This window comes from Pieris rapae, chromosome 16 (genome assembly GCF_905147795.1).
Source record: "Pieris rapae chromosome 16, ilPieRapa1.1, whole genome shotgun sequence".
Taxonomy (NCBI): Eukaryota; Metazoa; Arthropoda; class Insecta; order Lepidoptera; family Pieridae; genus Pieris; species Pieris rapae.
In genome coordinates this window covers 7,395,925-7,410,981 of record NC_059524.1, presented here as the reverse complement: position 1 = coordinate 7,410,981, position 15,057 = coordinate 7,395,925, and the positions used below count along the sequence as shown (strand labels likewise).

The following is a 15,057-nucleotide window of genomic DNA, read 5'->3' as shown; positions in this document are numbered from 1 at the left end:
CTTTAACTCAGCGCCATCTGTTAGAATTGTATCAAATAATAAACAAATGTTAATGTTATCGTAATTTTAGTAAGGATGCCTATTTTTTTGAAAATGAAATATAGCCTATGTCACTCAGGAATGATGTAGCTTTCCAACAGTGAAAGAATTTTTCAAATCTGCCAAGTAGTTTCGGAGCCTATTCAATTCATACAAACAAACAAACAAAAAATCAAACCTTTCCTCTTTATAATATTAGTATAGACTAATACTTAGGACAATATTGTAACTCTCAATAAAAACCATATGGACTTATAATTGTCTGCTTAAGTAAATAAATAATTATTATTATGAAAACAATTTCTACTAGTTGTGTCTGGTTAAACCGAAAGCTATATCGTGTCGCGTGTTTGTAAATCACTTAAATAAAGATTTATTGAACAATCACAATCAACCCAACGGGCTTTGAATTCATGTTTTGTTTAACAAGATTGAAGTTAGTAGTCTACCAAGGCATATATGTCTGTCTGTATAAAGAACTCAGTGCGCCGAGTATTTGCGCTTACTATCACCATTTATGTCTTATTAAAATCAAAATTATTACGTGGAAAGGAAAACAATTCTGCAGTGCTTCAGCGCCTAGGCTTCAGGATGCCTGATGGTTAGGTTGGGAGCGACACCGATCGTCATTACTATTCGTTTGAATTAAATTCAAAAACAGTTCAGTCTTTTTGTAAATGTTTTAATCTCTTACTGTTTTATCTTGTGTTGTTTGTCTATAAAATAGTTTAAATAGTTGGCTCTCTGGAGTAATAGTTGCTATATATTAATAAATAAAGATTCATAAGTTTCTGTAAAAATATTTTATTGATGAGTCAATGTTATACCTGTTCTGATGCTTTAATATTTAATGTTTATTAAACGTTTAGTTTATATAGTTATTTAATCTGAGCTTAGATTGTTGAGTGTAGCGTCGATTCATATTATTCTGATTTTTTGAGTGAAACATTGATATACAGATCATAATACTAAATTAAAATTCGACCAAATTATGTGAGATATTTGCAGGTCATTGTGTGTGGCAGAGTAAGTGAAGGAGATTGTACCATCATATTGTATCTACACCATATTCTAAGAAAATAATAATATTGTATTATTAAAAGAAAAGTATGTATTTAGCACAATAATGCAACAACAAGGTCAAGTATCAACTGTCTGATATATTTAATTCTTTCAAATACTCTATTCTTCAGGAAAATAATGACTGAACCGTTTAACATATTTCTAAGCCTTTCCGTTAAAAACTGTCATCGAATAAAAAAAATTACAAATCAATAAAATTAACCCTATCAAATACAAAAAAATTATTTAAGTAGTTCATTTTGATTGCCGAAAATAACGGTAATAAAATAGACTAATGACCTAAGTCATTGCTCTTTTAACGGAATTAATCGCGCGTGTAACGAGACGTGGGCTATCTTCAAGTATTTTATTTCTATTACGAAACTAAGCATTACCATATATTGATAATTAGGCTACAGGTGTTATTAAATATAGAAGCAAATTGAATTAACTTAAATTTCGAGTATCTCAGTAACTTTTGCTAAAATTAAGAGGATTAGCGCGGCCTGCACAGATACTAACGCAGTGCACTACCGTAGTTATAAAAAAAAATTGGGATATAATAAAAAGTTGCTCTTAGTTATGCTGGAAAAGACGTAATGTCATTATTTATAAAAACACTCCATCATCATGATCGTCATCTTCAAAACAAATTTATTCCAATTTTTTTGTAAACAGGGTCCCCCTACATCCTAGATAGCCTATCAGGCAGAAATGTCCCCAAGTGGCTAAGCAGCAGGGGAGTGTCGAAACCTCCCCTTTCTTAAAAAGGAACATTATTAACTTAGAAGCTTGGCATCTCCTGCCGGGCCCGGGCGACAACTACTTCGGAAACATCGTCATAATATATAGTCGGGGCCCGCAGCCCGGCGCTACCCTAGTTACCTCTATTTCCGTTATTATTTGCTATTAAAGTGTTCTTTGCTATTCTATTTCCTTTCGCTAAGTCCTAGCGACTGCTACTGCGACTTCCATAGGTCACATTCAATACATTTGCAATTCTCTGATTGGCTAACCTTTGTCTTCTTTCTCTTCTTGACTCTAAAATATTGGGTTTCAACAATAATTATTTATAACTAATATTTACAGATGTTATCGTACGGTATGTACGATATAAATTTGGTACATTGTCCCTGAAGGCCTAGTCAACATTATTTTTACTTAATTAACATTTGTACTCATTTAAGCCCATGTAAGCTTATCACTATGATACGGGAGCCGTGTTTGGTAATAAATATACAAACCAGCTGACTGATAAGTTTTATCGTTCAACAGTACAATTAACTGTATATCTCTATCTGTATGTATCTATCTATTATCTGTGTACTCTTATTAGCCCATTTAATTTTGTAAAACTTACTATAACAATAATAAAAATCAAACATCGCGGACAACTAGCTGTTATTAAAAAAAATTGTTGCCTCCAAAAGTGGGTGGGACTCGCCCATCACCAGCATCTCTACTATTCAGAGTATGGGTGGGCAGGGTTGTAACAACTGAAATCACCTCGGGTACTTCCCACAAGGCTGTGTCAGCTGCGGAGTCGCTGCTACATTCAACCAACCACCTTCATTGCTCTAAAGTCTAAATTATTATTGACCGCATTATCGAAAATCAATATTAGTAGTAGGTAAATTAAAATAGAGATATCAATCAGATGTGTTTCCTCTACAGACGACCTTATACATAAATAATTTCATTTATAGCTCAACATGTAAGCATCCTGTCACTTTATCTAGTCGATGTGTTTGTAGTTTTTAGAAAGTATTTTAAATTTAACGCTTTTTCATATTGAATAATCCCTAATAGGATTTTCATATGCAATAGAACCATGGCTTCATTCTAGAAGTTTCCCGAATAATATATAAAAATGAATTGCTGTTCGTTAGTGTTCCAAAACTCGAGAATGGCTGGAACGATTAGGCTAATTATGATCTTCATTTGTTTGTGGAAGTTCAGGGAAGGTTGAAATGGTGGGAAACATTAATAAGTAAATAAATATACTAAAAACGATACTTGAATTTTCTAATAAAAATCGTCCCTAGCTGGGAAATATTCTTTGGTCATTTTAGAAATAAAAAATTGTCATCTGGTTGGCTGAAGAATTCAGAAATTGGAGTTTAAGATGGCTGTAGTGTAAAATCAATTTTTTTTTTAATAAAAAAATAATTTTGTTGACTACATACGACCTGAATTCGAAAATGATGTTAATCCGAGTTATACATACTGTACTATAGACATACTGTTTTGTGTCATCTACAATTAATACATTATCAACAAAACGAAACAAAGAAAAAACAGTATCATCAGTGGTTCTTATCGAAAAATACATTTGTGTTTGATATTGTTTTTATTGTATATATAGCATTGTAGTCATTCTTTTAGGGATTATTTCAGTCCTATAAACAATAAGAGAGAAAAGCAAATAAAAGAACGAATCATAATGTAGATTCAAGTCTTAGCGCGAGCTTAGTCTGAATGTCACTCTAAACCGGGTTTTGATTTGTCACGTACTTTATGAAACACTGCCGCAACGCAGGACTTGATTCATTTGATGAAATTAATATGAACAATATAAAGGCGTGACAATCCTATAGGCCGCGAATTGCATCAGCTTTTTTATAATATTCATTTCATAGACAAGTCGGTGATCTGTCTGTCTGAAACATATAAATTTTCGTATCTGAGACATGTTAGATGCGCACATATAAAGTCCATTGGAACAGCCAGGGATCGAGCCTACGACCTCAGTGGTCGCACGCTAAAGCCACCAGCCGAACAGCTGTATTATGAATAGACGCCTGTATTATGGCATTGAATAATAAACTAAACACATACACATCTTTGAAACTAATTAAAACAATCGACTCATAGATATCGCTTCAGTGGCGAGTCGGTAAGTATGTTTCATTCAATATTGTCTTCCAATGACAACGTTTTGGCACACAGTTGAGTAAATTATTCCATCCTATAATCGTTATGCACATACAACGCCAACCTAAGGCTTCGGGAATACGTAGTTTAGTCGTGTATTGTCATCTCCGCATTTTCAAGATGAGATAGATTATTACGTAATGTTTATTTTCAGAATAAGTGTGATAGATATAGCCTATATAATTGCTTACATAAATGTATTATTTTCTGTTGCTTGGCGTATTGCAGCGACTGAATTACATACTATTTAAATATAGAAACTATTAATAATTTCCTATGAGTTAAAAGAGTTTTTTTTTATTTGTTTATTTTTAATATAAATCTGATATTAAAATTTAATGCGGTATTTTGATTTTTAAACCACGGATAGATCAAGTAAGTTACAAGGAGAGAGAAAGAGAGGAGACAGAGCGAGACGGCTGGCCATGCGTCATACTCGTGAACGGGAACTACTTGTGGTGACTGGTCGGACTTGAATTCGTGTATGCGATGATGGTAGTTATTTCGACTATGTATTTGCATGTTGTTCCCACGAGAATGTATGTGCGTGCCTATTTCACCATTCCTATTGCTGATAGAGGGAATTTTTTTGATCTTTATTTATTTTTTATTTTTATTATTATTTTAATAACGATGATGATGTCATGAGAAACATGGTGGTGGTGGTTCAGCTAGTTTATTGCCAGGCGTACCCTTGATATGAGAAATGTCAGTAAATAAGAAGCATTCAGCATTTGTTTGCGTATGTGTTTTTTTCACGTTTATACGTACATTGTATTACCTAAATTAATAAATGATTTTGAACTTATTTGATTCGCCTTAACTACTCAGTTCGCCTATCTCAAGTTAAATTGTCTGTCCTTAGTCGGAGAACAAGATTCTTATTCTCGGTAAATAGAAATAAGAATAACTTTTCTCATAACGCCCTTATAAATATAATTTGTACCCAGTATATTGATTTATTTTCTGAATATGTTATTTTTATAAAAAAAAATAAAGGCCTTCTACAAAAATTATACAGATATATTAAGTAAAGATCAACACATACCCACCCTATCACAAACATGCACACACACTTGTATTTTAACTGTGTTTATTAATCCAATAATAATTACCTATACAAGTAAATGCTAACGTACCTTCCAAACTTATGCGCGAGAATGTTTTACACGTCATATATGACGATATTTTTTGTGCTAATTCTGATAACGAAAATTGAGTAGACTCAAACAGGCCCTCAAACGAATTCTAGGAGTACATCTGTCTTCACAGTCAGATCTACTACTATTCTACAGTCTTTACATATAACTATAATTTAAATAATGTATACAAAACATTGTAAAACCTATTTTAAAAAGAGTAAGTGTGGAGTTTCTTTCCCATTCTTCTCCTCGCGAACCTACCTTGGAAGGGGCAACTAGAATCATCATTACATTTTATTAAACGTTCAAAAGTGCCATTTTAGGTGGTCTAATTGGAATAAATGATTTGACTTTGACTTTGAACACAATTCATTTAATTGTTTCAATACTTATTTATTCTGAGCTAACTAAAAGACTATCAATTACCATTACCAACTCATGCTAACCAACTTTGGCCATATTGCTAGGAGAGAACCAATACCAGACTAGTGATGGCATATCGTAGTCTTGGCCTACCCGTTGGTCTTAACGACTTAGGAAAATGATGGGTCCCAATGACCTGGTACAAGGAGGTTACAATATTGGGCCCCTTGGCTCCAAATATTTTCCAAACAAAGTGATTTTTTTAGAGTAGTTTTGTTATCAATAAATTTTTTTGTGAAACCAAGTCGATTCTTTTAGTATTTATCAGGCATAAATACATATATACAAAACAGCTGTTTACTAGTTGGAATTAATTTTTTTTTTTCATTCTCTTTTGCGGAGGCCCCAGGGCTGCCCTCCCCTAAATCCGGGCCTGCAGAAGCTATGTATAGATCAGGATATTCACGGAAGACACGGCGTATTAATATTGACTAGAAGAGTGTACTTACACATAAATATCCACTCAATCACACCAAGTACAAAAAAAACTTTTACAAAATGTTTCTTTAAGAACTCAATATTCAATTTATAACTGAACATTATCATACTACACATGGAATACAAATGTACAATATGACCTTAATAAGGAAAATCGGTAATTTCTGCTTAAAATATGATTTATGAGTAATTAACATAGCATCACCAGGACGTTGGTGTTAACGTGGATTAAATGTATCAAATAAAACCTTCAATCAATTCGACCGTATACCTACATATTATATTTTTTATGCGCGGATAACTTTCTTACTTATAAACAGATATTGAAGATTATTTTCATTTCAAGAGTGGCACCAGGATAGGTGCCATATGATGGCGTCCCAGATAAATCGAGGAGAATCTTAGGAAAAATCATAAAGTTAAAGTTCGAGTCGTTTTTAAATAATAAAATCTGAACGAATAGAATTCGGTTTTAATTACATTTTATTTTATTCTTAATTATAAAACTAACGTTTGATAGCCGATTTGTTTGTTTAACAAATGTAATATTATTTATTTAAAAGGTTGTTTTCTCTAATTTTTGTAATGCTTTCGTTTCGGTTTTAGTACTTATGTATTTTTTAAAAATACAATAAATATTTTTTAAACTCTAGTTTATAAGGAGTTTAAAATATGTTAGGTGTAGCCATAGAGTTTCAGGCACCAAGCTTAAACCCCCTTATTTTGTTTGTACTTTTTTTGTTTTTTTTCTGACACTGACCAATAATACAATATTTTACCCCTCCCCGCCTCATCTCTCAGATCACAAGTCCGGCGCGCTTGCGGTGTGACGCCGCGCGGTAGCGCAACGCGTCGTGTGACATGGTATAGTCATTTGTATGTAGGATGACGTAGCGGCACCGCTCCGGCGCCGCACCGCACATTTATCGCATCGTGTGGCCGCGCTCCTAAAGGATAATGTCAAAATCCAATACGTAGTTGATCATGATGGCGATGATGGACGATCATTTGATGGTCCATAAAATACAAACAATTTTGAACGTACCTTCTGAACAAAAAATGTGCTAAGTCTAAGCTACATAGTGCTGTCTCGATTTTTAATTTCACCCATATTTAACCTGTCGTTATAATTTCCGTATCACAAAACTCAAATAAACGTGACCGAAACAATTAAGCTTGAAACGATTGATAAGCCCTTTTACACAAGAATGCGTATACGTACTAGAATGAAGCAATAAAAAGGTTGGGGGCGTCTCCGGCCACTTAACATCACATTCATTGAGTTCAATTAATACGCAAGTAGCAATCGAAAATGAACAATAGTGCAGTTAAACAATCTAATGAAGACTTTGAACCACATTAAAAAATGTGTTAAGTGATTTTAAGTTCCTTAATCTTGTCCATTGTAAATGCTACATGCATTACAACGTGTAAGCTTTGGGAACCCTTTTAAGTAAAAAATACTTGTGTTTTTTTTTATAGAACAGGGGGCAAACGGGCAGGAGGCTCACTTCATGTTAACTGATATCGCGGCCCATGGACATTCTCAATGTAAGAGAATTGTCAAAAATGTCTTTTAAGAATTGGAACGCTCTTTGCTTGAAGGCCCCTAAGTCGAGTTGGTTCTGAAGTATTTCCCAGCTCAGCTCAGCTCAGCTTTTTGGGGTATAGTTGATACGTACTACTCATCTTCTTATTCTATCCGTCACAACAATGTTAACTCATAAGTCTGGTTTAGCATTGTTAAAATTATATCAAAATGCGTTTTTCTAAAGATATTATCTTTGAGATAAGATTGTCTCAAAGATAGAAGTTAATCAAACTGATATTGTAAAATAAATAAAATTTTATTGAATTTGATAACGTTTTATATTTTTGGCTCTTTTAACTCAAAACATTTTCCCTACCTAGACATGTTAAATACCAGTTGCAATTCACATTAACCTTCTCTGGTCTCAGTCATACGTTTTTTCTACGTGTCAAAATGTTTTAAATTTGACATACGATAGTCGTACTTAGCCCGTAAGCCCTGAATCTTATCTCTACGTCGGAGGATAGACAGTTTGTGTCCTACACCATAGGACAGTCATAAAAATATTTTTTATGTAACAATGGACAATTACATTGCCTAAGGGTACGCAGTTGCCTACAATTACATTGCCAGAGGGCAGGCAATTGCCTAGCCAGCCTTTTTCATAAAACGCATCTTTACAGTACGTTCTTTTCTTGAAAGAGTAATGCGTCGCACGAGGTAGGGCACGGTTACAGCGTAGCCTTGTCCGCAGCATCAGCGGTTAAGATCACGACCACATATGTGGCCATGAATGATCGGCCAATTCGCCATGATTTATTCTTGAAAGATCCCAAGTCGTTTATAAAACCTTCTTCCTAGCCTTCGCCGACTCAATACAACTATTCAATGTACTTATAGTAAAACGCAAAACTCGTGTTAGTTTATAAGCTGTAACAATCAGCTATTAAACCGTGTCGGATAGTTAAGGATAACAATAATGGAGTTGCGTGATACGTGTTCTTAATAACAGTCCCACTTTACAATGGAAAAGAAAACATATTCTCACTAGTCTTTTTAGTGCTTATTTGCATAAAATCGAGACACGTTTATATGACACGACTCTACAACAAAAAATCCCCAGAAACTGCAAGAGCTCCAAACTTAAATTTTACTAAAAATGGAAAGCAAGAAAAGCTTTGACATGTACAACAAAACAAGTAAAAGGTAATTAAACCAAAGCTTTATGGCACAAATATTGCAGTAAACTATACATTTTTTTTATAGAACAGGGGGCAAACGGGCAAGAGTCTCATCTGATGTTAAGTGATAGCGCCCATGGCCATACTCTCAATGCCAGAGGGCTCGCGAATGCGTTGCCGGCCTTTTAAATATCTGAATTATATATCCATTGACTCTGGCTTTACAAATTGTTAACTTCTAATATCTTCATTATTAACAGGTAATGTAAAAATATACCATATTACCTATTTTGTAGCAAAAACTACATTATTCGAACATTTTCAAATCAAAAACAACGAAACAATGTCTAACATAAATTAGCCATTAAGGCTGTCTGAATTTCCTGTCGTACTGAGATCATCAATGCTTAGGAAATATCTTGAAATATTTCAAAATAAATGTTCCATTATAACAAATTGATATTTGACCTTAGAGAACCAGTTATTCAGTTCTCACATTGAAGTCATGCGGCTGAACTTGAGCGTGTTACTTGGTGAGATTGGTTCAACTGCGTTATGTAAAAGTTTTTATACTTAAATCTTCTGAAACTAGTGAGAGCTATCATGTATCACTATCATTGTTTGTAGGTTCGATTCGCCAGCACCAATGGACTTTCTGTATATGCGCACTTAAAACTCGAAGGCCCCAAAAGTCAAGGACGTGTGTCAGGCACAGAAAGCATACCCTAACCTCACCGATAAGAAAATGAAATGATCACGAAATAGATATAGAAATCTGCGGCCCCGACCCGAAAGGCGAATGCGAAATTTTTCTACTTCCTTCATTTCTTTCAATACTTATGTATCTACAATCTACAAGTAATTTCCATATTAAAAAGTGTCAAATTTATTTTACATCTAAAATCTAAATAGATACATATGTTTCTTGAGACTGAATCATTGTAGGACTCTTCTATATCTCTTGTACTCCATTTCTATCCAAGATAACTAAATTCATTGAATCTACTACTCATTTTTATAACACCCAAGGTAACTTCATTCGTTGACACAAGTACCTGACGAATATGCTATACAAGTTTCGGAAACATCAAAGCATAGCGAACGGATTGACATACTTCATACAATTGGGTTAATTCTATTTGAAATGACAATGGAATCATGTTGACAAGATCGCATAAGCATTAGTTCTACCGTGTAGCTTGCTTACAGAATACAGATTTGAAATGCCCTTCTCCACCGAACTGTAGGTGTCATTTTTATAAGCTATATTAATAATAAAAACTTTATCTACAAACAAAATTCATCGCTAGTCCCCATACTAGGGAGTCCTTGTGTTGTGGATATGCATAACAATTATTCAGTGGTACATTATACATGTTGTTACAACTAATCAAACACAAGTCTTATAAGACATTAAGTATGTGTGAGTGGGTGTGTGTGCGCATGTATTTGTGAATGTACCTAATGGCTACATGGAGCTATTAAGCAAATACTGTAGTTTTAACTCTATTCACTAACATTTGAGCGACTTCTTATTGTCACTAGGGGTAGTCGAGAGTCGAGCCCAAGTTTGGCTTTTATTTGAAATCCAATATTTCTTACTAATAAAGGACTGTCGCTCAAGTATTAAATATTACAAGTATTTCAAGATCAGAGTAAGGCTTCACTCAATCGTGTAGACATACGCTAGTCATAGTTCATGATAGGTCTCGACTCTGAATACTAAGTCAGTCGAAATACCTTTTTTCTACAAAAATAATGAAAGAACATTCTCAAGTACTATTTACTAGATTATAAGAAGCAAAAAAGACAAATGGACAAAACCTGTATTAGAATTGTATATAAGGCAAAAGGAAAGATGGGCAGATTGTCTGCCGAATAGATGGAGCAACCTAGGCTGGGATAGATCAGTATCGTCTAAAATAGGCTTATGTCATACAATAATACTGGTTGTTAAAAATAATTTAGAAACAGCTTTTCCTACAAATCATTTGATATTTTCTTTGTAAATTTTATTTATACTACTTTTTTTACTACAAATACATTCGATTCAAATAAATAAACTACTTCAATAGTGATTGTAAATATTATGTTTACTATTGAAAAACTATGTATATACTATACATCACTATTTACACATATATACATTGAACGCAATATAAGTAAAAAAGCCATTAGCCATTAACAAGAACACGACTAATGAGCAAAAATGTAATTGAATAATAGATTACTTAGTACCAATGTAAAGATTTAAACCTTATATTTTGTATCAATCAGCTTAGTTCTACGATCAACATTACATCTGGGTACAATATACAATGTATATCGATATAGGCATAGGAACAATATTTCGTAGAGGCTGCGTGCCAAAACGACCGTGCAATGTTATTTACGTTTGGCGCAAATGGTCTGGGTTTTTAATTTAGACTTCCCAATACAGTCCATGAGTGATTATGATGTTTTATATAGACTGTTGACTGCAGCTACGCTTTGGAAACAAGTAATTTGTATTATAAGTGTTAATTTGTACTATGACAATAAATATCAAGTGATACAATCTGAGGACCAATATCCATACAAGGTTTAAGTGCCACTGTATTTATTAGCCTTTAAAACTTTTACATAGTAAAAGTATAAAGCCAGTCGGCTTAAAACTTTTGTGTATCTTAAAACTGTATTAACACAATACGTGCACGTGTTGAATCGCTTTAGACAAATATTTATCCACTTTTGTGATAATGTTGGCATGTAATCCGACGTCAACAGGGTTTATTACGCGTTTTAATTACTCGTTCACTGTGAGAAAATTTTAATGAGATATCAAGAGTGGATCTTGGAGGAAGTGTGTCCAATTATTTTTGCACGTTCAAGGTAAGGTCAAAACGTGATAAGACTTAAGGATACTGAATTTGGGTAAAATGGATAAGAGTAAAAAGCCAGTGACATAAATGGAATAATAATGAAGCTGCGATAAACATCGATTTCAGAGAATCCGTCGTTTAAAGCTAATAATTGCATGACATTGTATTTTAACCTTTGGAGAATAAAAATAATTTTACTTAGAATAAATTAACATAACCACCAATAGGGTATGGAAAAGATACTTATGGGCTTCTCAATTAGTTATCTATCTATAGGCATATAAAGGCAATTGTGCCTGACAGTTCCAGAATCGAACGCCGGTTTCGCGCATAGAAACAAAAATTCGCTATTCAGCCGGGACACAAATGAAAACGACTTTCCATCAAAAGAGTATTTGTATACAAAATGTTCAAATATAATTACAAGAGCCGCACACCAGTAGACACAAGTATGAGTCACGCAGACGTGGCACTACAAGCAGAAACAGATATTCAATGACTTCTCGCGTAAGTCTACTCGCATACGTGTTGCCATTTTAATTCTATAACAATTCGGTTCACAATAAAATATTATTAACAATAGAATTAAAAGTAGAAAAACTTTTGCCGTATCTCTCTATTACTTTTTCTCGGTATAAGAATAATATCCATATAAAAAATCTACAATTATATGCAATAAATGTTTATTGTACATCTGCCTATCTACATTCTAAAGATTGAACGTTAGATGTGAGCTTAAGAACTATTTTCGACACCGCGTCCAGACAATACTTGGACACGTGATGATGCTGAAAAGCTATTGTGTCACGCGTTATCGATTATTTTAGTTCCTGATGCAAATGCGGTATTCGCATTCGCAATTAGATGAATGTATATTATTTACTGAAAAAGTTGTTTTAATAGTAACGACGTCAGGCGCCCGGGTATAGTTATAATATCGTAATTACTTATGTCATAGAATGTTCTGTAGAAAGCGAATATTTAAAGCTTTTTTTCTATACAAATAATTAAGACTACTTTGCAACCATTTAAATAAATAAAAATAAGTGTTGGATATTTCCTATTAAGAAACAAAACAGTGATTTGTTTGTAATAAATTATGTGTCTATGTCTATGATTTGAGGGAAGTTTAAACTATGTATTCAATACATATATATAGTGGCAGTGGCAAAAATTTTAATCAAAACAATTTTCAAATATTTTATGTCAACATGAACTAAGTCTATTTTATCATGCTACTTTGTGTAATCATGAATTTGGGTGTTCCGTTATATTTTTTCGGTAATTTAATTAAAATATAGTTGCAAGTAATATCACACTAATTAAATTAATAATAAAATAAATCTACAGTTACTAAACAAAGCTCATAAATTCTCAGTATGTTAAGAACATTACGAAAATATTCAGATGTTTAATTATAAAGCTCAACACAATTTACACAACAGAGTACTTATTTACCTCAGTCTATGAAATCATTTTTGTGAATCATTATAATAATAAGTGGTTGTTTTTGGGTAACAAGTCACAGTCAAAATCATTTATTCATTTAGGTAACACAATGTATACTTATGAATGTCAAAAAAAGAAATATATATTAAATGCTTAAATTTTACATTAATTTCTAGTTCTCATATCAAGAGCATAGAATGGAAAAGAAGAACTGGCAATAAACTCTCTGCTACTCTTTATAATTGCCAAGTTTTTTGTTTTAGACAATGTTTGAAAGGAGCTGCAACCATTACACCATATTCCACATGACTTCTTAAGTAAATAAAAGTTAAATAACTAATAAATTAAATTAAAAACAAAGACTTGTCTTCTATCAGCAGGAGTCTTATAGAAATAGCACTTACATTTTTGTATGAACAACTCTCAACTGTACTGTGATCTTAAATATGTAAAATAAATTGCCTTTTTCTTATATGTTATAATGAAATTTTTTAGAACTAAAATGAAATATTTTTACCTTAGGTACACAGATCATGGCCAGTAGGTTATAAAGAAGTCTATTCAAGGATACAAAAACTACACTAAATTGTTACTGTTGTCTTGATTTTAAAAATAAGAGTTTTATATTTGGTACTTCAAAAGTGAAATATTTTAGTTAAAAATATGCTTTAAAATATTATCAAAGTTTTATTTCAACTCAAGTATGTTAATAAAAAGACCTAACAAGAAATATTTAATATTATTGAAAGCTAGGTGCTACATAGAGCACATAATAATAGTTAAATAATTTTAAAAAATTACCAGATAGTAATCTAGATCAAGCATCTACTTTGCTACTTAACCTGATCTGAAAATTTGTATTGTTATTAAGCTAAATCAAAATAACTAAATACTCTACTACAACTAATTTTAAAATAAATATATTTTTATGAAAAGTTCTACCACAAAAAAATAATAATGATTTCAGTACAGAAATTGATATAAGTAAAGATTTCGAATAAACTCAAGTACTAGTTTAAGTATTTTTATATATTGTAACCCATTTGACAATTATTATAAAATTTACATTGGTGTTTAATTAAAAATCTTAATTTTATGTGTTATACTGGTATAGAAACGGAACTACACCTCAATTGTGTATCAGAACATTCTCGTATTACTAGACAAGGTAAACAGATGTTTATAAGGTCATTGCTTGATAATGAAGCGGAAATGGAAGTGTTATTTTAAAAAATCTGTTACATTATGAATTAATAATGTAATAAATCTATCGGCCGGTCTGAAGGACGCCAACAGGTGTCAGAATGCAAATACTTACAAAGCTCATTGGATACAGCCACTGCGTCACTCATGAAGGAACTGCTTCTTGAAATGGGACCCCAATTTCCCCTTCGACCGCTGTCTCTTGCTTCTGCTCTGTCCACATCATTGGCATTACAAATATGAACAAATACGCACCAATATAACACAAAACTGATACGCATCGTGATCTTTCAATGACACTGAACCTAATAAAGTCCGAAATGATTTCTCACTTCTTTCTGAATCGCACACACTAATAACATTCTAAGAAACACTGTTTTGTCAGAAATTCATCAATTTAGATCACGTTACTCAGTCAAATTATAATAGTCCAAGTACAGCTAGTCTTCATCACAGAAAGAATTTTTCCCCCGACTGAATAAATTTGACAGCACTGAATATAAATTGTGACAGATGACAATGGACATTGGATAACTCTTGGTTTTGATGTAATTTAATATGTTTTTGACAGTTACCTTCTACCATCATAAAGAGTACATTGTAACACACAGATAATAAACAGTAGACTTGCTTGTATAATGATTTATCGTATTCAAAGTTAAATATGACATAAATGTATCAGATATAAACTATACACGAAAAGTATACTTAAAGGCTTATCTCTTTATTATGTACGGTTGATTAAATAGAGATGTTAAGAACTTAAATATATGTTTAATTCTATCTTCAAAAAT

General features: G+C 32.6%; 1 protein-coding gene across 2 annotated transcripts in view; it reads right to left on the bottom strand.

The window, feature by feature from the left end:
- Positions 1 to 14,761, bottom strand: part of LOC110994405 (stromal interaction molecule homolog) — a 37,070-nt gene extending 22,309 nt beyond the window's left edge. For both annotated transcript variants that reach the window (XM_045631551.1, XM_045631552.1), the window contains exon 1: positions 14,379 to 14,761. In XM_045631551.1, coding sequence (XP_045487507.1) covers positions 14,379 to 14,544 — 166 coding nt within the window. In that variant the 5' untranslated portion in view covers positions 14,545 to 14,761. The remainder of the gene's footprint in view (positions 1 to 14,378) is intronic.
- Between the last annotated feature and the right edge of the window lie 296 nt (positions 14,762 to 15,057).